The 23,794-nt window shown below is 62.0% G+C and overlaps 1 protein-coding gene across 1 annotated transcript in view; it reads right to left on the reverse strand.

Moving 5' to 3' along the window:
• Positions 1 to 23,794, reverse strand: part of LRP1 (LDL receptor protein 1) — a 116,766-nt gene that overhangs the window by 19,744 nt on the left and 73,228 nt on the right. Inside the window, exons 51-74 of the mRNA XM_037229625.1 lie at positions 22,257 to 22,418; positions 21,738 to 21,872; positions 21,145 to 21,261; positions 20,493 to 20,679; positions 19,849 to 19,968; positions 19,477 to 19,553; positions 18,758 to 18,916; positions 18,334 to 18,425; positions 18,003 to 18,174; positions 17,396 to 17,619; positions 16,800 to 16,990; positions 16,293 to 16,510; positions 15,698 to 15,889; positions 15,079 to 15,287; positions 14,286 to 14,453; positions 13,433 to 13,591; positions 12,811 to 12,929; positions 12,430 to 12,573; positions 11,706 to 11,822; positions 10,658 to 10,795; positions 10,143 to 10,229; positions 8,996 to 9,231; positions 7,850 to 8,009; positions 4,416 to 4,531 (exon numbers count right to left, since the gene is read on the reverse strand). Of these exons, the coding sequence (XP_037085520.1) occupies positions 4,416 to 4,531; positions 7,850 to 8,009; positions 8,996 to 9,231; positions 10,143 to 10,229; positions 10,658 to 10,795; positions 11,706 to 11,822; positions 12,430 to 12,573; positions 12,811 to 12,929; positions 13,433 to 13,591; positions 14,286 to 14,453; positions 15,079 to 15,287; positions 15,698 to 15,889; positions 16,293 to 16,510; positions 16,800 to 16,990; positions 17,396 to 17,619; positions 18,003 to 18,174; positions 18,334 to 18,425; positions 18,758 to 18,916; positions 19,477 to 19,553; positions 19,849 to 19,968; positions 20,493 to 20,679; positions 21,145 to 21,261; positions 21,738 to 21,872; positions 22,257 to 22,418 (3,699 nt within the window). The remainder of the gene's footprint in view (positions 1 to 4,415; positions 4,532 to 7,849; positions 8,010 to 8,995; positions 9,232 to 10,142; positions 10,230 to 10,657; positions 10,796 to 11,705; positions 11,823 to 12,429; positions 12,574 to 12,810; positions 12,930 to 13,432; positions 13,592 to 14,285; positions 14,454 to 15,078; positions 15,288 to 15,697; positions 15,890 to 16,292; positions 16,511 to 16,799; positions 16,991 to 17,395; positions 17,620 to 18,002; positions 18,175 to 18,333; positions 18,426 to 18,757; positions 18,917 to 19,476; positions 19,554 to 19,848; positions 19,969 to 20,492; positions 20,680 to 21,144; positions 21,262 to 21,737; positions 21,873 to 22,256; positions 22,419 to 23,794) is intronic.

A 23,794-nucleotide genomic window follows, 5' to 3' on the forward strand; every position in this document is an offset into this window, starting at 1 on the left:
AACCTGGTGACGGTCATGGCGGCGACGTCGGGTCATGGCGGTGACATCAGGTCATGGAGGTGACGTCGGGTCATGGCGGCGACAGAAGGCCATGAATGCGAGTCAGGTCATGGCGGCGACGTCAGGTTACGGGGGCGGGGTCGGGTCATGGAGGCGACAATACGTCATGAATGCGAGTCGGGTCATGGCTACACACAGTCAGATTGTAAGACACACTACGGTCAAACCAGTGAGCTTCAAGGCACAGTGAGGTCACGAAGTAGTCAGCCCGAAGCTGGGTCAATGATGCCAGGTCACAGCTTAAACCGGTCACACCCCGACAATGGTTTCATTAGAAAGGCCACCTATCTGGGACGCCACCCTCCCCCCCCCCCCATCCCGCTCATCAGGAGATTGGGGGATAGCAGAATCGACGGCGAGACGACGGGCAATTATACATCGTGACAGAAGACAACACATGGCGAGTTGAGAACTTTCTTCTAACAGCATGAGCTGGCGACACAGGTCTAGAAAGTCGCTATCCTTTGTTCTCACCCTTTTCGGGGGGGTTTCCGCTAACACAGGCTGCCTCCTGAGCAGCACCTTCCAGTGTGACCCAGATGGGGCCGATCTCAAGAACTTCCGTCCAACCGCTTGCTTTCGTCGGACTCACATAGTAAAGCCCACAGACCACTGAAGGGAAGAATTCTGATAGGACAATAGGGCAGCAGACATGCGCACCACAAGCGTCGACACCTCCAATTTTAGGCGCTGGCTGCGTTCCGGGTTGCTGTTATATTAGACACCCAGCCATCGAATAGCCTGTGTGAACTTGACTCGGCCAGCTGTGATCAGAAAATTCATCGGCAATAGCTGATGCCGTCAGCGGCGATATAGTATTGTTAATTACTCATCTGCCGATCGTAGCAATGTCACCAAAGGCGATGCATTATTTCAGAGGCAGACGCTGACACAGCCGCCTATTCACGGATGGGAGCGCGGAGACTTTCACAGGAAGACCCGAGTTATTTGTATTCTTGTGCAGACCGTCATTTACTTTTCATTCAAGGACGATCATCTGTTAATGAACGAAAGCGGGCCGGTAGGTTTTGATAGCGCGCCAACCGGTCGCGGCCCCCTCGAAGCACGCGTGCGTGGATAGCGTATACGGCAAGCGGATTGCAGCATGGGCCGGTAGGTTTTGATGGCGCGCCAACCGGTCGCGGCCCCTTCGAAGCACGCGTGCGTGGATAGCGTATACGGCAAGCGAATTGCAGCATGGGCCGGTAGGTTTTGATGGCGCGCCAACCGGTCGCGGCCCCTTCGAAGCACGCGTGCGTGGATAGCGTATACGGCAAGCGGATTGCAGCATGGGCCGGTAGGTTTTGATGGCGCGCCAACCGGTCGAGGCCCCTTCGAAGCACGCGTGCGTGGATAGCGTATACGGCAAGCGAATTGCAGCATGGGCCGGTAGGTTTTGATGGCGCGCCAACCGGTCGCGGCCCCTTCGAAGCGCGCGCGCGTGGATAGCGTATACGGCAAGCGAATTGCAGCATGGGCCGGTAGGTTTTGATGGCGCGCCAACCGGTCGCGGCCCCTTCGAAGCGCGCGCGCGTGGATAGCGTATACGGCAAGCGAATTGCAGCATGCTGCCCTCGTGTTATCAAAACGTGTACCAGAGCCCGCTAATGCCCAACATCTAAGTTTTGGCAGTATTTGTCTTGTCCTTTACCTGGAAGTCAGAAAGCATGCCTGTTGGGACAAGAGATCCTGCTCGAATCACGTGTGCTGAACAAAATCCTCCCCATTGCGTACTTACTGTCAGAATTAATGTTATTCTACCGAGCTGTATAGAAGACAAATGAAAATCAGGCAGCTTCTAGATCACAACAGCTCACGCAGACCACATTTCGCGGAGGGCCGAGTCGGGCAGTGTACCGGCATCACATTTGACCGCAGCAGGATGCGTCCCTCACAGCCGGACAGAGCCGGTTCTGTCCGGCTCCGTCCAGCTCAGACTGGTCGTCGGCTGGCCGCCGCCGCCAGCGCACGGCCCGGTACCATCGATCGCCCCGCTCACCGGGCACCGTCGACACCACCCGCCGCTCGCGCGCCAGCCTCCCCACTTCGCTCTCGCCTGTCCGCTCCCCGCCGCCGCTGCGGGCGGAGCCGACTCTCGCCCTCCCATTGGTCGGACCGGCGACAGCGACGCCGCGGGCGCTCGGGTGACGCCATCAGCCGGCCGGCGTCGGCCAACCCGTCAGTGGAACAACACGAGCTGAACGGAGACGGGCTGCGCGCACCGTGGCCACCGACCTGAACCGGCGTGACCCGGCTGAGACAGGCGCGGTCCGGTCGGGTCAGCCGACGCCGCCGCCAGTGCCGCGCCGGAGGCACCGGCTGCCGCGGTCGGCGCGAGGCCGCCCGGCTGGTGGGCTGCCTCTCAATCCCCCTGATGCTGGCCACCATGGCGCCGACCGCAGCCGTCGCCACCAAGGGCCGCACGTGTGGAACGGGACCAGGAGGACGGAATAGAGAGGAGAGTAGGGCGAGGACGCAGGAGCGGAACGCAATGGGACGGCGCTTCCCGCGGGTGGCGGGAAGGAACGGAGCGTGGAGGTTGGCCCGCCCACCGATGGCAGGGACGGCGGGGACATGGCTCCATCCAGCGGTTTCAAAGCCGGAAGTGATACTGGGCCACGCAGTGGCAACGGGACGAGCAGTGATATTCGTCCAGCCAGTGGTGCCGCGACGACCAGCGAAATCGGCAGACCATGGGTGTTCAATCCGTCAAGGCTTTTGTTCCAGCTGACCGCAAACCGGTCGGTGACGAATCCACAACAAACGACACCGAAACCGGCGACAACACCAGTTCTATCAGCGACATCACCCCCGTGCCAACCCCCAGCGCGCACCAGGGCAGCACTAACGGTAGGCCGCTGGCGGGTGGTGACGCGGTCGGGTCGCCGCCAGAGCAGGACCTGACCTTCCGCGTCAGCTGGTGCTGCACAGGTGGCTGCGCACCGAGCCGGGACCGCTGGCCGTCCCGCTCGCTCTGCAGGCCGGCTGCCTGGCGCCGAGCGGGCTGCTCGTGCACGGCGAGCGCCGGCCGCGCGCAGGCCCCGTCCTCCTCTGGCTGGTGGCAGCCGGATGTGGGCTCGGCCGGCCGCGCACTGTGCAACGCTTAACATCGGCGCGTCAGCCGGACTCCTCTGCGCCGGCGGCTACTTGGCGCTGCTGGCGCTCCTCTGCACGGGCTGGGGTGCCGTCATCGGCTACCACCGACAGGCCACCGTGACGCCGCCGCTCAATCTGCACTTCAGAGACTGCTGACCAGCTTCGGCTTCAGCTCGCCTCGCCTCGCCTCGCCTCGAGCCAGCCGCCGCCCGGCTCGGCGACCGCCGCCAGCCGGGCCACCCGCGCGCTTCTCTACGGTGGCGCGACGCTGCTGTTCATCTTGCGCGTCCGTCGCCGGTCATCCCCAGACCGGTGACATCAGCCGAGCACGTCTAAATCGGCGATGTCAGGCGAGCACATCTCCAGACCGGTGACGTCAGCGGGTCGCGTTACTCGGCGCCGCAGCTGGTAGACGTGGTCTTGTGATAGCGGTTCAGGGTGCCGACCGACTGGTCTCCGCATCTGGTTCCGACTGGTCTACGAACCGAACGACCCCGCCGATCATCCACCATCCCCGGACCCGAGCCACCCCGCCGATCATCCACCACCCCCGGGCCTGAGCGACCCCGCCGATCATCCACCACCCCCGGGCCTGAGCGACCCCGCCGATCATCCACCACCCCCGGACCCGAGCCACCCCGCCGATCATCCACCACCTCCGGGCCTGAGCGACTCCGCCGATCATCCACCACCCCCGGGCCCGAGCCACCCCGCCGATCATCCACCACCCCCGGACCCGAGCCACCCCGCCAATCATCCACCACCCCCGGACCCGAGCGACCCCGCCGATCATCCACCACCCCCGGGCCTGAGCGACCCCGCCGATCATCCACCATCCCCGGCCCCGAGACACCCCGCCGATCATCCACCACCCCCGGCCCCGAGCCACCCCGCCGATCATCCACCACCCCCGGACCCGAGACACCCCGCCGATCATCCACCACCCCCGGACCCGAGTCACCCCACCGATCATCCACCACCCCCGGACCCGAGACACCCCGCCGATCATCCACCACCCCCGGACCCGAGACACCCCGCCGATCATCCACCACCCCCGGGACTGAGCGACCCCGCCGATCATCCATCAGCGAGGTCTGGAGAGGCCGACCACCTCACGCCCCCCCCCCCCCCCCCCACCACCACTACGCTTCACCACAGCGCCTCTCCCCGGCTCCTGATGTGTACCCACCGGGAACGTCACACCTCTACCCGGCTCCGGTCCGGTCCGGTCCGGTCCAGTCCGCCCATACTCCACTCACCGTTCGCCTTGCATGACTTGCTCTTGCTGTGCCCGCTAAAGCGGTAGCCGTCGCCGCAGAAGCAGTTGGAGTCGCCCTGCCGCTTGGCCACGCAACCCTGGCTGCACACGCCGAAACTGCAACAAGCCCGGCGACAGCGTCACAGGTCTCGGTCACCTGACGGCGCGCGCAACATGACCAACGGCACGCCACTTGCAACTACAGCTCAACAATGGAAAGCTGCACACGATGCGTGCCTACTTAGTACACACCACCTAGGGACATTCCCGCAGCACCTCTTGGTGGGATTAAGGTGATGAAGATGTCTTCTCCTTTTGCACCTTTGTCCGAAAAGCACAACCTCAAGACGGCGTAAATATTTATTGCAGAGCCCGGCCCATCACTGGCATCACGTGACTGACCTGTCAGGACCATCGAAACAACGCAATTTACAAAAGGTTGACGTTAAGACCAGCTCGACGCGCGGCCTCGCTCGAAATTGCATCAAATTTCAGAGACCTGATGTTTCGGCCATTTTTTCGCCAGAATGCGTCCAGCTCAACACCTGACATATAATGAAACTTTTCAGGTTCATCGTATTGCTAGAACGTGTTATCGAACAGCTGACGGGCGAGGGAGGGGAGGGGGACGGGGGAGAATCGCTTTCCACGTGTTGAGCTAGCGAGGGCATGCTGCCATTTTTTAGCATGGGGCGACAGGACCGAAGAGACACACCTTGTTACAATGGCTTCACCCTCAACAAGTTCCGTAGTTCCAACTCGTTCAGCAAGAGAAAGTGCCTGGCCGGTTCCATGTCTGACGTGTTGAATAACAACGTGGACCAAACTTTGCACGGAACCTCCATAAACGGACCACGCCTACCAAACTAGTTTCAACAGGTTCTGTTCTCTATCGAGGCAAAACCCCTCGCATATGACATAAAACAACACTAAGAGTTGCGTTTTGCAGCAATGCACTCTGTGATAATTTTGTCCCGCTGATGTCGCCGTAACACCACGGTCCCACGCCGTCACATTTAGAGCTGTCAAAACCGCTGCTTTATTTCAAAGAAAAATTCACACGAATCGGTAGATAACATAGCGCGTTTAACGTGAAGAAAACGATCAATGATCCCTGGTTTTGCCCGGCAACATGTCTTGCATTATAAAGAGGCCCACCCAACCATCACTTAAGCAGCATCAATCCCATCTAAGATCAGGGGAGCGGTTCAGCTTTCTTCTAATGCCGTTTATTCCTTATCTATATGTCTTTTCTTTCAGGTAGCCGCTATCCACCATGTTTGTCCTCGCCCCTGGGATCCCTGATATCCCCCGAGGAAACCGTAAAACAGGTGACAATCCTACCGGCGTCGCCGGAAACGTCTCATCACTGAATACCACCCAAAGATCCTGGAGTTTCTTCCCATTGATCGTTTGGGCGTTGCTAGCGGCGTGGGTAAGTGTATCCAGCTCTAAAAAGTGCTGTCGCTGTCCGACCCAGAAAAAAATGTCTCCACGTGTTTAGCTTACAAAGGGACCTTCACCAAACATTCCCACAGGATAGGTTAGCTGCGTGGCGACAAGGCCATTTGTGGCCAGGACTTAGTCTCGTGAAGACAAAATAGGAGCCTACACACTTCATTTGGTGCCATCGGGGCTCATAGACCAAAAGCAACCTTGCCTAAATGGCGCCTCCTATTTCGCAATGCTTTCGGAATCGAGGAGTTAATAAAGTTCGCTGGTTTTTCATCTTATGAAACAAGGCCATGATGGTTAAAGATTAGTGCTGGGCTCTTAAGATGGTTCAATTATTGAAAGTGGCGTGGAACATGTATGCTTCATCTTTTCAATTTACAAAAACAAGTATATTGAAGATTAAAGACGCAAAAACCCCCCAACCCAAAAAATCCCAAAGGTTGGCACACCATGGGAGATTCTTCGAGGTCTTGCCCAATAGCAGAGCAGTTAACGGGTTGTTTTTTTCTCTCTAGACTTATGCATCGGTTAACACGCGCCCAGGTGGCCGGCTAGATACCCTTCGATCGGGTGAGGGGTCAATTTGACCCTCGTGAGATCTCGGGAACTAAGAAAGCTAGAGACACCAAATTTAAAGGGTGTGTTCAACTGGACGTGAACTCATTTAAGTCAAACTTTGAGGCACCCAGGTCATGACCTTTGGGTAAAATAAGGTCAAACAAGGTCAAATTCCAGGTTGGCCTCCAAAGTGCCCCCAGAACCAGGATAACTCTTCCTAAGTGAAAGGTCACAAGGTCACTTAAGGTCAGTGACCTTTTTGACCTTTTTAAGGTCATGGTTACCAAAATCATACCAGACTGCTGAGTTTTGCATTGGAATAGGCGACAAGGATTACGCTAGGCAGTATGTTCCTAAAAACAAATTGTCGACCTGGGTCATCTTAGGTCAATGACCTATCCTGACCTCTAAGAAGTCAATAGAAAATGCATAATGCGGTTCCTGATGTCAATAAATTCGAAATGGGCACCAGAAACTATCCCATACAGCAAGACCTAGAGTAATAAAACGGATTGGTTTTGACCTTGGTTTGACATTCATACCTGACCTTAGGTCAAGACAATTTGCTCATTCAATATTTGCGTTGCCTAAGAAAGCATCTCAGAGATGTATGGCTTCGTCAAACACTCCATTGTTGCATCAGATTGAATGATTCCCTAGAAATTGCCTTCGCTGAAACCATGGCCTGACTTTGACCTGCCATCGGTCAGCGACCTTACAATGTACATCTAAATTGTTGATACCAAACGATCCGCTATTGAAATTTCTACAGCTATGCAAAATTTGGCGCAGCCACGCCGCGCCGTTCGGAAACTATTCTGGAAAAAACTTCGGGGGGGGGGGTAATTTGGCCCCCCACCCAAGCGCGTGGTAAGGTCCAGACACATAAGTAACTGCTCTCCAAAATTCATTTAACCGCCATTTAGATATTGAAAATATGGTCAAAATACTGGTTGCATATTCTAAGTGATTCCTCGGAGGTTCAAATTTGATGTGTATACTAAGAATAAACGCATAAACGACAAAAATGGAACGATAATCTCGTGGCCGAATGGTTAACGCAGCGGATCTATGCATCCCAAATACACAGTTTAAATCCTGAGAATAATCTTTCAGCAGCCCCCACCCGCACCCACCAAGCCTACGACTGGCTAGCCGGGTCGGCCGGCTATCTTCCCCGGCGAGTCGGACACCAGTCTCGCTCCGACTGATGCAGACTAACCCACAATCTGCAGATACACCCGCGCACAAGCACCGAGACATCGAGCACGCTGGCAAATCTTCCCCACCCGCGGCGAGCACTGAACTCCACGCCAGCACGCTAATCAGTGCACGTGCTCGCCCCCCCCCCCCCCCCTCCCCCGGTGGCCCGAGCGCAGACCCCAATCCGGCCGCCCGAGAGCAGCGTCTTCCGGCTCTCACCCGCAGGCCTTGGGCGGGCAGTTCCGCTCGTCGGAGCCGTCACCGCACTCGTCATACGAGTTGCAGACGTCCTTCCTGTCCAGACAGTGGCCGTTGTCGCAGACGAAGCCGTGCAGCTCCACGGCGCAACGGTGGCGCGCGCGCAGAGGGCCCACCGAACCTGCGGTCACGGTCACACACGGTCGCGGTCACGCGCGAGCACGGTCACACACGCCCACGGTCACATGCGGCCAACGATACGGACGCCAGTCACTATAACGGCCAATGGCCATCTCTGGGTCGCGGTTGCATACGCTCACACGCGGTCAAGTGTACGGGCAGCAACCACTATGACGGCCATTGGTCACCACTGAGTCACGGTCACATGCGGTCACGGGTGTCGGCGGCAGTCACTGTGACGGTGCTGATCGCGACTGGGTCTCGGTCACGGTCAGCCACGGCTACAATGAGGTCACAGGCACTGTCAAGGTTCACCACCACTGTGTTTGTTCGCACACCGTCTCGTCTGGTCACCGCTGCGGTCGCCATCGTGGCCACGGTACCAGCCACGGTCATCAGCACAGCCACATCAGTCCCGTTCATCACCACTGCCCCCCAGTCAGTAATGGTCACAGTCTCAATCAGTCGGCCGCAGTCGGCTACGATCACGGATATTTCAAGGCTCCAGCCCGGGACGTGATTCCCACCATCAGAGGGCGGGGCGTATGAACCAACACTCTTTCGGGCGCTCACGTGCTGGGCACAACACGCTCCAGACGAGTCAGCACTGCGCGGAGAAGACGAAATTCGATAACGCAGCTGGGGTTGTAAGAGGTATGCACAAACCATTTTCTAGTTTTTCTTGACACTTTCTTGTCAGTGTTGTCTTAAAGACCACGCTGCATATTGGTGTCAACTCGAGAGCCACACTTCAAAATGAGATCCTCTCGTTTCAGTTCCTATTGCTGCATAAATATGTCTTGATTGCTCGCACTACAACAGTCACCATAGATCACACCCTAAGATACCAACTGCTGCTGCTGATGACGATTATTGCTGTCTCAAGGTGCATTGATAGCAGAGGTCCCTCTCAGCCCGCGCAACCACAACCCAACCACGGTTGCACGCGCCCACAAAGCCATCGCTCTCCCCCTGCTGGCCACTCACAGAGACCGGGTCGCTCGTCAGAGCCATCGCCGCACTGGTCCTGGCCGTCGCACAGTGCTTGCACGTGGCTAGCGCCGGCCGTCGGGTACAGACAGCGGTGGTTAGCGCAGCGGAACGCGCCCGGCAGGCAGGCGCGCGCGGCGCAGAGCGCGCTCGTCTCGTCGGAGCCGTCGGCGCAGTCCTGGTCCGAGCCATCACACACCCAGCTGGGCGGGATGCACGTGCCGTCTCGACACCTGGTGGCACGCGTCCCGTTAGCGGCCGGCGCGCCGCCACCACTCCAGCACCACATATACAAACACCCTGCTGGGTCCTCTGTCGTGCGTGGCACCGTCCGAGCCCAGCGCTTGACGTTTAACTGCTGGCTTGTCTGTGGTATGTGCACCATTGCTGGCTCCACTGGCGTCGACACAACCTAGCGGAAGGACAGCATTGGAATCTGGACCACGCGATCTTGAGGAAAGCCCCCCTAACCCGATCGCAGACAGCTACACCCTAGCCGTGCACCGCGACCACAGGTGATATGGGCCGCTGCTGCATCTGATCAGTCTATTCTCGTAAGCCTCCCTAGGCCTGCCCGAGGACTGACCGTCCCGTCCCATCTGTGTCCGACTAGAGACTGACCATCCCCTGGCGGCCGTGCGAGAGCGCACGTCGCCCCGTCCCGTCCAGCTCACCTGAACTGATGTTCGGGACACGTGTCCGACTAGAGACCGACCATCCCCTGGCGGCCGTGCGAGAGCGCACGTCGCCCCGTCCCGTCCAGCTCACCTGAACTGATGTTCGGGACACGTGTCCGACTAGAGACCGACCATCCCCTGGCGACCGTGCGAGAGCGCACGTCGCCCCGCCCCGTCCAGCTCACCTGAACTGATGTTCGGGACACGTGTCCGACTAGAGACCGACCATCCCCTGGCGACCGTGCGAGAGCGCACGTCGCCCCGCCCCGTCCAGCTCACCTGAACTGATGTTCGGGACACATGTCCGACTAGAGACCGACCATCCCCTGGCGACCGTGCGAGAGCGCACGTCGCCCCGCCCCGTCCAGCTCACCTGAACTGATGTTCGGGACACGTGTCCGACTAGAGACCGACCATCCCCTGGCGACCGTGCGAGAGCGCACGTCGCCCCGCCCCGTCCAGCTCACCTGAACTGATGTTCGGGACACGTGTTGTTGCAACCGGCCTCGTCGCTGGCGTCCGTGCAGTCCACGTAGCCGTCACAGCGCCACGTGCTGAGGCGACAGCAGCGTCAGGACGCGCGACACGTGCGGGGTAGCCGGACCAGCGGCGTACTCGCCAAGCGGGAGACCAAGTCAGCGCGCCAGCAGACAAGCGTGGCGGGACATTTTCGCAGCGACGGCCAAACGCAATGCTAATGGCGAGTAACAAAAAGAGTGCAACAAGGTGCGGGTCATTCAGCGACGAGTGTGAGTGCGATACTGTTTACCACCACCCAAGAACGAATAGCCCTCAACCCAACATCGACAGCTGACCGCTGAGTCCGACAGCAGGACAGTGGGCAGCCGGCCTGCGGGCCAGACGAGTGAGCTGTATACTGCGGGCCAAAAAAATGAGCCGATCAGGGCGGTGGCGGTGAGTCAGCCGCCGGCCCGACACTGTGCCGGTGGGGAGGGGGGAGGGGGAGGGGTAAGTGCGGTACCTGGGCACGCAATGGACAATGTCCGGCGGGCTGAGGCAGCGGAACATGTCCTGCGGGCAGTTCTCCAGGCAGCCGATCTCGTCCGAACGGTCGCTGCAGTCGTATTCGCCGTCACACCGCAGCGGGCCGTGGATACACCTGGCGGCAAGGTCACTGGTCACTGGCCGGGTCACTGGTCACTAGCCGGGTCACTGTTCACTGGCCGGGTCACTGGTCACTGGTCACCGGCCGGGTCACTGGTCACCGGCCGGGTCGCTGTTCACTGGCCGGGTCGCTGGTCACCGACCGGCTCACTGGTCACTGGGCGGGCCACTGGTCACTAGCCGGGTCACTGTTCACTGGCCGGGTCACTGGTCACTGGTCACCGGCCGGGTCACTGGTCACTGGCCGGGTCACTGTTCACTGGCCGGGTCACTGGTCACCGGCCGAGCCACTGATCACTAGCCGGGTCACTGGTCACCGGCCGAGTCACTAATCACTAGCCGGGTCACTGGTCACCGGCCGGGTCACTGGTCACCGGCCGAGCCACTGATCACCAGCCGGGTCACTGGTCACCGGGCACCGGCCGGGTCACCACTAGGTCGGCCGACAATGGCGGCTCGCAGACCAATGCAGCACACCAAGTCACCGGATTGTCGCCAGGCCGCGGCGCGCCATGCAACAATGCGAAGTCAGCGTCCATGTGGAGGCACGTCTGCGTCTCCGCCTCCCGGACAGCCACCAGCCTATCGATCAACGTCTGAAGTGACCCTTACGGGAGCCTCATAAGGCCTCTTTACGTGGACCTGCATACAGAAGAGACCATTTAGCCATTACCAGCGAACTGCTTGCACCGCGGCCATACCACCTTAGTGTGTGGGACGGGTTTGTGACGTCCACCTGCAGATACAGCATTGACCACTGCACGCACAAAAAAAGAAACACGTCAGCTCGCGGAGCACGCAAATACCGGCCGACAGCTGAGCGCTGACGAGACACCAGCCTACAGAGGGCGGCGACACGAGCGGCACCGCTGCACTGGCGCGCTCGTCGCCAGCGGCTGCCTGACCTGCCGTTGACGCAGCGGTACTCGTCGTCGGTGCAGTTTCGGAGGACGCAGTCCACCTCGTCCGAGTTGTCCTTGCAGTCGTCCTCTTCATCGCACCGCCAGCGGTCCGGGATGCACCTGAGGCCGGGTCGAGCCGGGTCAGGTTAGACAGGGGCTTGGTCAGGTCAAGCCACAGGCAGGTCAGGACAAGGTCAGGCTGCGGTTGGGCCAGGTCGGGTCACGCCAAAATAGGATCAGCTTGTTATCGGGCCAAGCCGCGCCACATCTGGATCGGGTCATGATCGGGCCGCGCCGCGTCGGGTCAGGACAGGACTAAGTCCGGGCCCAGTCAAGCCGGGGTCAGTTCAGACCAGGGTCAGGTCAGGTCAGGGTCGGGTTCTACAGGGTTGGATCAGACCCCGCAGGCGACCAGCCAGACCCAGAGAGATGCCAAACACAAGATATCCCTGTAGTAGGGAGCAGATATAGCCTGGCGATTTTCCACCAGACAGCTGGGCCGGAAATATGAGTCTACCAATCCACATAGAAAACACACACTTAACTTGCCTGTCGTGACTGTGACGATGGACCTGCAAACGAACTACAGGCTAGCATTCTTAGTACACCACACCACCTCCAGCACAGGCATCGTGAGCCTGAAGCTAGAGTTGCCCCTGGAGATTACAGCTGCCGTGGCCGATTCCGCCGGCCAAGCAGCCGAGTCAGCACGCGACGCGCCACTCACTTGTTGTTGGTGCATCGGAACTGGCTGGGCTCGCACGAATGCAGCTCCAGGTCGGAGCACTGCGGCCCCTCGTCCTCGTTACGCGGGCAGTCCTGCTCGCCGTCACACTCCCAGGAGGCCGGCACACACCGGCCCGATTCACATCTGGGGGTCAGGTCAGAGACAGGTCAGACCATATTACATGATACATTTTGCATTATTTGGGCACAGCAGCACAAACAACTACCATGACATGAAATTCGCTTAAACGCCGGAAAATGCATACAGAGAAGACATCATCCACCGTAGAGTTAGAAAGCCACCATTCCCCTTCGAACGCGGCCACCGGCCGCGCCGGCGGCACCAGCGTGTCGGAGCGGCTGGCGCGGCGCGGCGCCCCACCTGAACAGGTTGGCGGGGCAGGTACGGTCGGCGCACGAGACTCCCTCGTCGCTGCCGTCGACGCAGTCGCTCTCGCCGTCGCACACGAACAGGCCGCTGACGCACTGGCCGCTGTCGCACTGTCGGACGACGGCGACACAGACGGTCAGCGCCGCGGGCGGCGGTCTCGCTGTCTCGCTGTCTCTCGGGGCGGACGCTGGCCCGATCTCTCCCGGACGCCCACCGCTGGGGCTCGTTACCGGCGCCACGCTCATGTGGCTCCGACCGCGCCGTGTTATGTATGTATCCGTGTTAGCACGGGCACGTGGTGCGGACCGGCCACCAGCAGCTCCTGTCGCAAGCTAGTCTGTATCGTCTTGTATGTTTGTATCTATGACTGAGGTAGTCTGAAAAACACCTAGCGTCCGGACGTCCACAAATCTGGCCCGAACAGTCAACTAAAATTGCTAACCCCGCACGATCCTCATAAAAAGCAAGATTAATTACACACCATGACAATAAGCAACCAACTGCAGCAAAAGCCTCACCCGCTCCAACAGCCCCTCCCCTGGTCAGCACCAACGTATCGTCACGTATCGTACAGTCCAAGCCCCCTCCCCCCCCCCCGCGAGCCCACGCATACCAAGAAGTCGGTCTTGGCGCAGGAGACGTTGTCGCAGTCGCGCTCGTCCTCTCCGAGCGGACAGTCGGACCGGCCGTCGCACCGCTCCAGCTCCGAGATGCAGCGCGGCGTGACCGTCTCGTTGCCGGGGCATCGGAACTGGCCGTGCAGGCAGGCGTGCTGTCGGCAGGGTGGAGGGGGGCGTCAGTGGAGGGTGGGCCGGGCCGGGCTGGGCCGAGCCGGCCGGGGCACAGTCAGTCGCGGGGTCTCCTCAGTGGCATCGGAGTCGGATTGGATCATCATCAGAGCGGTGGAGCTTGGCGTTGAGCGTCCACGTCCGCTTGAACAGGGAACTTGCTGCGTAAGGCAAGATGACCGCTAACGAAGGAGTGATCAGAGCCACAGCCTGGCACACTTAGTCTATCCATAGTCTAACCGAGACGACCGATGACAGTCATGTAACACTGGGTGCGCCGCAGCGTGCGGACGATGCCACAGGCGATGTACCACTGGCGCCGCGAGCGAAAAGCATGCCGCGAGTGCTGGCTGGTACGTGAGCCGGCGGCGAGCGCTGCACGCCATGCACGCACGAACGACGAACAATACGTCAGGTGAGCAGCGACCAGCGCGTGCAATACGAATCGTGAACTGCTGGTCACCTCACTAATGGCCGCGAGCGCCGAGTGGTGCGTGCGTCACTAGCGCTGGCCGCGAGCGCCGAGTGGTGCGTGCGTCACTAGCGCTGGCCGCGAGCGCCGGGTGGTGAGTGCGTCACCAGCGCTGGCCGCGAGCGCCGGGTGGCGTGCGCGTGCTGCGCCCGGCGCGAGCCGCCGGCCGCGGTGGAGCGCCGGGCTCATCAGCGCGTGAGACTGACCGTGCCGCAGTGAGACTCGTCGTCGCCGGAGTTGCACTGCGGCGAGCCGTCGCAGACCTGCGTCGGATGGACGCACATGTCGCCGCCGTCACACTGGAGCATGCCTGGCACCGGGCACTGGTACGGCGGACACTCGGCCGGCTCGTCCCAGCCGTCGCCACAGTCGTCCTGGCCGAACAGCGGACCGTCAGCGGCGACGGCGCTGCTGGACACGCTCACACCACCGCAGGGCAGCTTGGCGGCATACGGCGTGAGACATCACACGGGTGAAAGCCGGTGCCGCTACGACACGGTGTAGAGCGCGTCCGTGGTTCGCAGGTCACGGGCGAGTGGCTCCGCGCATCGGCCGGCTCACAGTCGGCGCCAACAACGACGCTGACACCACACCATCCCGAACACATGTGCGGCGGCGGTACAACCGACTTCGGAGCACGCACACACGAACGCACGCACACACACACACACACACACACACACACACACACACACACACACACACACGCGCGCGCGCGCACGCGCACGCGCGCACGCACGCACGCACGCACACGCACACGCACACGCACACGCACACACACACACACACACACACACACACACACACACACACACACACACACACACACACACACACACACACACACACACACACACACACACACACACACACAGCGAGAGTTTTTCATCACACCATCACCGCCTGCTGAGTCGCAGCCGGCGAAAGGCGCGGCTGCGGGCCCACGGCGACTTCACGCGCGCCGCTCCTCTCCCGCCGCAGCCGCCGCTCTCGCCCCACCTGTCCGTCGCAGCGCCACCAGTAGGGAATGCAGCGCATGGTCAGCGGACACTGGTACTGGCTGGAGGTGCAGTTGGCGCGGCACGTGCGGCCGTCGGCGTTCAGCACATAGTTGACGGGACAGGCGCAGGCGTGGCCGCCGCCAGGCCGCAGCAGGCACAGCGCCTGGCAGCCGCCGTTGTCGGCGCCGCACGGGTTCTCGCCCGGGTCTGCCGGCCAGCCAAGCGCACTGTGTCAGGCGGTGGCTGGGCTGGCAAGACCGGTCTCGGTTTGTCACGCACTCGTCGGTCTAAATCGTGCCGGTCTGCCGCGCATGTGACGTCATCATTGCCGGTCTGCGGCCGTCTGCTGGTCTTAGAGAACGAACGAGAACGAACGACGGGAGGCAGTGCAGCAAACGCATGACATTACGGACGTGAAGCTAGACATTCACTTATTCGCAGCACGGAACGAAGCCTTGACAACGCACATCGCTCGCTTAAGGCAATCATTTACGTAAAATAACAAAAGAGGAAACGCTGGCTTTGCTCTAAGAACGTCACCTCTACGTCGAGAGATGCGTAGCGCTCCAGGCTCGGTGAGCGCGCCCGTGCGCGTTCCGCCCTCCGCTCGGACTCACAGGGTCGCTGCTGCAGCTGGTGGTAGACCACCAGGTTCATGGGGTGTCGCACGGTGAGGGGCAGCGTGGTGAAGTTGGAGCCGTCTGCCTTGTGGCAGCGCTGCACGGCCTTGGTGTCCCAGTCTGTCAGGTACAGCCAATCCTCGAACACGGCCAGCGAGAACACGTGATGCAGGCTCGCGCCGTGTAAGCCTGCAACCGGAGCCGGAGCCGTGAGTCCGGTGGTGGCCGGTCGCTCGTGCCGAGGACAGTGACAGCGCAGGACAGTTGCGGTGTGGCGGGGCGGCCAGCGTCACCGAGGCGGCCCGCGGCTGATAACACGGCCGAGCCGTGGCCGGCCGTCGCCAGCCCCCGACACCGTCCGCCGCCGGCCACCGAGCTCAGGCCGGCGCACTTGCCGGCGTCGCCTCAGTCCCTGTCACCACCATAGCGAGAGCTTCTCGCTCTAACGCCGCCGAAAATTCTCCACCCGGTCAACGCGGACCGGGCCGGGGGCTCACCGCATCCGTCTCAACTGCACCGACCCACGGCGACAAGGCCCGCGCGCGCTCGGCCCGCCAGCCCGCCCGCTCCCCCGCCGGCCGTCGCCACTCACGCCGGCTGACGAGCACTTGCGGGTTGGCGCCGTCCAGGTCAGCCACGCCGATGTAGTCCTCGCGCGCGTCGGCCCAGAAGAGGCGGCCGCCCTCGCGGTCCACGGCGAGCGCATTGGGCCAGCCGAGCCGCTCGGCGATCAGTGGGCCCGCCTCGCTGCCGTCCATGCCGGCGCGCCCGATGTGTGGATCGTTGCCCCAGTCCGTCCAATACATGTACCTGGCGGCCGCGGCCGGCGTCGGGTGAGCGCCCGCCCGCGCCACGTACGCACGCCGCGGCAGGTCAGAGACGGCGCAGCAGACTGTGCAGTCGTGTAAGACGCCACAGGCACCACACCTCTCCACCCGACACCAGGCTGGCGAGGCAACGACACGTGTGGCGGCTGTAGCACGGGGTCATGTGACGACTGCGGCTGTGACGCGCGCCCACTTTGGCGGTCCCCTCCCCGCCACCAGTAGCGCAGCAGACCGCGCACGCCCTGCCTGGCCGTCCGGCGACGATCACTCACCCGGTAGCTGGGTGCACGCAGAGAGCGCGCGGCTCGTCCAGACCTTCGCTGACCAGCACGCGCGCGAAGCGGCCGTCCAGGCGCGAGACCTCGATCGTGTCCCGGCCCTTGTCGCACCAGTACAGGTTGCCGGCTACCCAGTCCACGGCCAGGCCGGCCGGCTTGTCCAGCGTCACGGTCGTGTGCAGGTCCTGGCGAGGAGCGCACGGCAGGTCAGGTCAGGTCGTGTGCAGGTCCTGGCCAGGCGCGCACGGTAGGTGAGGTCAGGTCAGGTCGTGTGCAGGTCCTGGAGAGGCGCGCACGGTAGGTGAGGTCAGGTCAGGTCGGCTGAGGTCCTGGCAATCGACACGGGTCAGTCGACGCCAGGTTTAGACAATCAACCACAGATGGGGCAGCCGCCGCCCACACAGGCCGGGCAAACATCGCCAAATCCGGTGCACTCACGCCTCTCACCATTCTCATCAGACTACTTTACGACGCACACCACTGCCAATAGCTGCAGACGGCGACAATGAACGCTTACTTACAGAACCGGACGCGGACCAGCGCTCTGCCCCGCCCCACAGGCGGAACGCCACATCCGACGCGTCTCCCACCTGGTGCTGGTACTCGGAGCCCAGCCCGCGCTGGCACATGCGGCGGATGAAGGCGCCGTGCGGCTCGGCCGGCTGCTCGCTCCAGTAGACGCAGCGCTTGGCGAAGTCGAAGTCGACCGCCACGCCGTTAGTCAGGTTTTTGGCGAGCAGTGTGGTGCCGGCGCCGGCTGGGTCCAGTGACGTGATGTAGTACCGGCTGATGAGTAGCACGCGTGCCTTCTCGGCTGGCGGCAGCGCGACGCCGCGTCAGACTGGGCGCGCGCCGCCCACCGCCCGCCTACACCGGGGGACTGCGACAGCCGCCCTCCCCTGCCCCTCTCCCCGCCTTCCTCCTCCCCCAGAAGACATGCAACGTCGGGACGTACGTGTTGTAGCGCGCTGGATATTGCGAACAAATGGTGATATTGGATGTCATGAAGCCACCATGCCGCACAGTAGATGGCACACATGAGCACGCTGGACATACAGGAACTTGCGCATTCCTCCTTGGCCTCCTGTTCGACTCGGCCACACGCACCAGGCAGGGCTCCACCACCCGCATCACACCGCGTCGCCGTCAGCAGCCAGGTGATCGGGCCAGACCCCCCCCCCCCCCGTCCCCACTGACCTGCCACGCTGGGGTCGGCGCGGCAGCTGTGGCCGTCACGTTCCGCCAGGAAGCCGTCGTTGCAGCTGCACCGATAGCTGCCGTACGAGTTGGTGCATCGCTGACTGCAGGGGCGCCGCGCCTCGGCACACTCGTTCCGGTCGACACACTTGTCCGGCTGGTCGGCCGGCGCCTGCGGGCACGGTGCTGGGTCATGCGCGGTGACGAACGCCGCTCATGGAGGAGCGGCGCGTTTCGGACACGCGCAAGAGGCAGCGGCCGGCTCGCCAGCCCTCGCCAGCAGCCACCTCCTAATCCACTGCGCCGTCTGCCAGCGTCGCGACGCCCTCACCTCGAAGCCGGTCCAGCAGCGGCAGCTGTAGCCGACCGGTTCGTTGACACAGATGTGGTCACACGGCGCCCGCCGCTGGCACTCATCCACGTCTGCCGGGCAGGGGCGGCGTGTCAGCGCGCGTCGTCGCCGCGCACCGCCGCGTGCGACCCGGCCCTTCTAACGTCCGTCTGCGTCACGGGACGGAGCGCCCTGCGCGGCCGGACGTCTCGCACGTGGGGCGCCCTGTGCGGCCGGACGCCTCGTACGTGGGGCGCCCTGTGCGGCCGGACGCCTCGTACGTGGGGCGCCCTGTGCGGCCGGACGCCTCGTGCGTGGGGGCGCCCTGTACGGCCGGACGTCTCACACGTGGGGCGCCCTGTGCGGCCGTACGTCTCGCACGTGGGGCGCCCCGGACCCGCAGCGGCGGATAGTCGCCACTCACCGCACAGCATCTCGTCGCTGGCGTCGCCGCAGTCGTCGTGCGTGTCGCACACGGCCGTGTCGTTGATACAGACGCCGCTGTTGCAGAGAAACTGGCCGGGCTTGCAGGCGCCGACTGTTGACGTGTTGGTCGCCTTCTCCTCTGGCGACCGCCGCCACTCTGACGCGGACCACACAGGCCGGTCACGGACGCAGGAAAGAATGCGCATCGCAAACCCAACGGTTCGGCTCTACTTGGCGTCAAGTGGACGACAGGTCATGTGGACGCCCCTTGCTCAAAGGCTTCCAAATCTGCCGCACAAGCAGGTCGCAGCGACACCAACCGGCTTCGAAGCGAGTCTCCTGCCGTGAGGTGCGTGCTGGCGCGGAGCAGCAGCGGTCATGGGTCCCGCACACGGAGCAGTAGCGGTCATGGGTCCCGTGCACAGAGCGGTGGCGGTCATGGGTCCCGTGCACAGAGCAGTAGCGGTCATGGGTCCCGTGCACAGAGCGGTGGCGGTCATGGGTCCCGTGCACAGAGCAGTAGCGGTCATGGGTCCCGTGCACAGAGCAGTAGCGGTCATGGGTCCCGTGCACAGAGCGGTGGCGGTCATGGGTCCCGCGCACAAAGCAGTAGCGGTCATGGGTCCCGTGCACAGAGCGGTGGCGGTCATGGGTCCCGTGCACAGAGCAGTGACGGTCATGGGGCCCGCGCCGCTGCGCAGCGCGCGTTGAGCTCACCACAGTTGGGAAACGTCTCATCGCTGTTATCCTCGCAGTCGTTAATGCCGTCACATAACGCCGACGACGGGATGCACCTGGAACCGTCGCACACACAAACGCCGGTAACCATTTCGAGTCCTAAAATGAAATGCAGCACGGAATCCTTGCAGAGGAACCTGCATGCCGCTACTTACACTCCTGGAACGCTCGGTGTACCTCCGCAACTCTGTCTCAACTCCACACTCACCCTGCTAAAAAAGCGTCAACAAAAGCTCCCGAGCTCATCCGCAGTGACTCTGCAAGCCGAGTCTCGCGTGTTCCGAGATCAGCCGGGCTGCACATGGAGGATGGGGGTGGGGGTGCCCGCACGGGCCGGTCAGTCCCACTCACGCGCCGCGCAGGCAGGTGAATTGGCTGTCGTCACAGGCGCGGCGCAGGCAGTCGTCGGGCTCATCGGAGCCGTCGGCGCAGTCGGCCGAGCCGTCGCAGTAGGCCGCGCGCGGGATGCAGCTGCCGGTGAGGTGCGAGAGCCCGTCACACACCGCAGCCGCAGCCGCAGTCGTGCGGCAGTTAGCGCCGCGGCGAGCGCGATAAGCGTCCGTCTGCCCCGCCTGCGGGCCGGCCCCCCCCACAGGCCACGGCGGGTCTCGGCCGCACCTCCTCGGCCGCACGCGACCAGACAAGGGTCAAGAGCTTTCGAGCGATGATGATTCTGTGTTACCCAACACAGCTGATTCCTCCTCCTCCTCCTCCTCCCCCTTAAGCGGTCGCCTTGACCTAGTTATGAAAGGCGAGCACACGTGAAAGTTTGGACTGGCGCCTGATGCAAAACTTTTAAAGACAGCCCAATGCCTTGACGGCAATAGATGCCGCCTCACAAACACACACCCTCCCCCTCTCTTGCTCACGTTTCCACCGGCCGTTCACGACCGCACCTAAGACGGCACCCACACGCCGCCACCACGCCACCAAGCGCGGCCTCCCGCGTCGCCAGCCCCGAGCGGACGGCGCGCCGGTCCAGGCCGAGCGCGCACCTGCCAGACACGCAGCGGAAGCTGGCACTGTCGCACTGGACGTTGCGCGGCTCGCAGACGGCGGCCGCCTCGTCCTCGCCGGCCGGGTCGTCTCCCGGACAGTCGCGGTCGCCGTCACACACCCAGTGCGCCGGGATGCAGCGGCCGGAGTGGCACGTGAACTCGGCGAGGCCGCACGTCTTTGACTCTGGTGACGAGCGGAGGGAGAGGAGGCTTTAACACAATGCCGATCATGTCACGCCACATCACATGGCAGCCGCAGCTAGTGGGAGAGGGAACGGCGCAGGTTGGAAAACGGAGCGGCGCGGAGCTAGCCGAAGCGATCGGTAGAGGCCACACGCGTGGTAGCCGCGACGGGTTGGCAGAGGGGACGCGTTTCAAAAGGTTCGTTTAAGACCGTGGTATAGACGGGCTGGGCTGGCGCTCTGTAGGCGTTGGCCTTGTCCCTGAACTCGAAACTCGACGCATCCCGAATAAGATCAGATAACTCACTGGAGCCATCCGACTAATCCCTGGAGAACTACAATCGCCTCGTCGCCCCTCATTCCAAGCCCCGCTCGAGCCACTCATTGGGGTCGTCCGTCTAATCCCTGGAGTCTGAAGCACTAGCGCCTCGTCGCCCCTCCCTCCAAAGCCCGCTCTGGCTACTCACTGCAGTCGTCCGTCTCGTCGCTGGCGTCGGAGCAGTCCGCTTCGCCATCGCACTGCCAGCTGGCCGGATAGCACTCGCCCGAGCCGCAGCGGAACTGGCCGTGCCGACACTGGTGCTCTGTCGATCGACGCCAACCGTCTGGCAGGGCTCCGTCGCCTAGTGAGGCGGACCGTGCCGGGCCGCGCGACCGGCCTCCAGTGGGACGGCATGGAGACGGACAGACGGGAGAGACGGCCCGGACGCACTCGTTCACGCCGTGCCAGCAGGGGCGGGGGGGGGGGGGGGTCTGATCCAGGCCCCGTCGGAGAGAACACATCGCACCGATCAGGGCGAAGTGGGTGACGCACGACCAGGCGGCAACAGTTTAGGGCGGCTCAACGGTGCCAAATGTCAGAGCAGCCTGATAACTGTGTCAGAGAAGCAGCAAGAGACGCAAATGGGCCCACATGGTTGACATGGTTATACGTGGCGCAGGGAGGACGTGCGCCTCACAGCGCCGTGCAACAGCAGCCGCACATAACCCGGCACCAGCCGTACTCAAGCTGAACGCTCGCTCCGCACAGCTCAGTAGCTGCACATAACCCGCTGCTCACCGCAGTCGAGCTCATCGGAGCTGGGCCGTCCGTGCAGGTGGTCGACGCAGTCGTTGGTCTGATCGCAACGCCAGTCGGCCGGAATGCAGTGGCCGGTGCGGCAGCGAAACTGCGACTCCTGACACGCCTCATCCTCTGCCGGACGGGATGCCGTCAGCCGCCGACGCTGAGGGCGCCGCACAGGCGCCGTGTCGAGGGGGGACAGGCAGCAGCCGCCGCAGGGTGCCACACTGTCACAGGGGGCGTCACGCCGTCACAGGACGTCACGCAGTGGCGACACAGGCCGCCACGGCGCTCCAGTGGCGATATAGACGCCGTCGGAGAGAGCGTATTGGCAGAGGCAGGCAACATTACACGGGGATCGGAACGGCACGACAGGCGGTGACGACGGGCGGGACGGCGGACGTGTGCGGTGACGGCACACAGAGCACTCGCCAGCGGGACCGACCGGCGGATGCCGAGCAAAGTGAGCGTGAGATTGAGAGCGTGAGAGGCGCGAGGCCCGGTCGGCCGACTGACCGGGTTCTGGTCGCAGACTAGTGCAGTTGGCCTCGTCCGAGTTGTCCCAGCAGTCGTTCTCTCCGTCGCACAGCCAGGCGGGCAGGATACAGGCGGTGGTGGTGTTACAGGGCACCATGGCGTACTCCGGCCCCTCGACCGGCTGACGGCATGGTAGCGGCGCTGGCGGCACGGCGGCACTCGTCACCGCCCGGTCACGGCGCACGCCGCTCGCCCGGGGTCGACACGCCGCGCGCGGCGGCCCGGCGCCATCACCACCGAGCGACGCGTCAGGGGCCCGTTTCGAGGCAGCGTGGGCTTACGGCCTGCTCCACTGATAACGTGCCGGCAAGCAGTGCATGAGGCCTAAACATCAGATGGGGGAGGGGGAGGGGGAGGGATTTGATGAAGCGTTTGCGAGCTGGGGTCTAAACAAAGATTGGCGAAGTCCGTCACAGGGAGCAACGCGGACTAAACTGTGGTGGCCTCACTGGCCGACCGACCGGCGCCAAGACGCCAACAGCGCGTGACGCAAGCCCAGTGCGCACGTCAGCACCACTGTCCCACTAGCCACACACGACTCAGCAGTACGCCTCACCAGCTGTTACCGGTCAGACATGTACAGTCTGTCTTGCAAGCACCGTAAGTCACAACCAGACGCGTAATGGACAGCTCAAGCAGTTTGGGAGGCCCTGAGCCAACCAATGCACCAGGAAACCCTATGCCAGCGACACTTTTTTGGAACCCGGGAAACAACAACCACTCACGCTTTTACGGAACGCGGCAGGGAAAACCGAATGGTGTCGGGCTCAGTCCGAGCATTGGAGATAAAAATAACCCAGGTGAATATATTTCTGATGGCGAGTAAGAGCGATGGGAGGGTGAGAGAGTGAGGGTGAGAGAGTGAGAGAGAAAGAGAGGGAGAGAGGGAGAGAGAGGGGAAAAAGAATCGAGAGGAGAGGGAATCACGTAAGGACAGATAATCAAGTGGGGAGAACAAATAAAGTGGGGAGAGAAAATAAAGTGAGGAGAGAAGATAAAGTGAGGAGAGAAAATAAAGTGGGGAAAGAAAAATGATCAAACGAAGAGAAGAACCGTCCACCGACTCTCAACACCTACATGGTCGTTCACGACAAAGGCTGTTGGTTACACGTGAATCAGGTCATCGTGGGAGGTTTCATGAGTTACTGGAAACGTTTGAGCGACGGAAAGAGGGTGATATCGTCAGCAGTGCTAATATGCACATCCATCAGCACACTGTGCAACTGCAACTCTGCAGGATCCTTTCTTGAGTCGCCGCATACTTGACACTGCTCGCAGGCATTCGTGGTAAACGTAGGTCGCAAACGTGTTTTGAGGCGCATAGTGCGCCGTTGCTCCCGTCTAGGCATTTCCCGTCCAAACACTTGACAGATCTATCAAGGATAAGCGGTCGTCCATAAATTACGGTGTGCATCTGTAACCAATTGGGAGTCCCCTTTCCCCGGTTACGCACTGGCTACGCTGAACAAACCTCCACTCTCCTTGTTTACGCTGTGTAAGCGTAACACCACGAAAAG

This window comes from Pollicipes pollicipes, unplaced genomic scaffold (assembly GCF_011947565.3).
Source record: "Pollicipes pollicipes isolate AB1234 unplaced genomic scaffold, Ppol_2.1 Scaffold_6138;HRSCAF=7277_pilon_pilon_pilon, whole genome shotgun sequence".
NCBI lineage: Eukaryota > Metazoa > Arthropoda > Thecostraca > Pollicipedomorpha > Pollicipedidae > Pollicipes > Pollicipes pollicipes.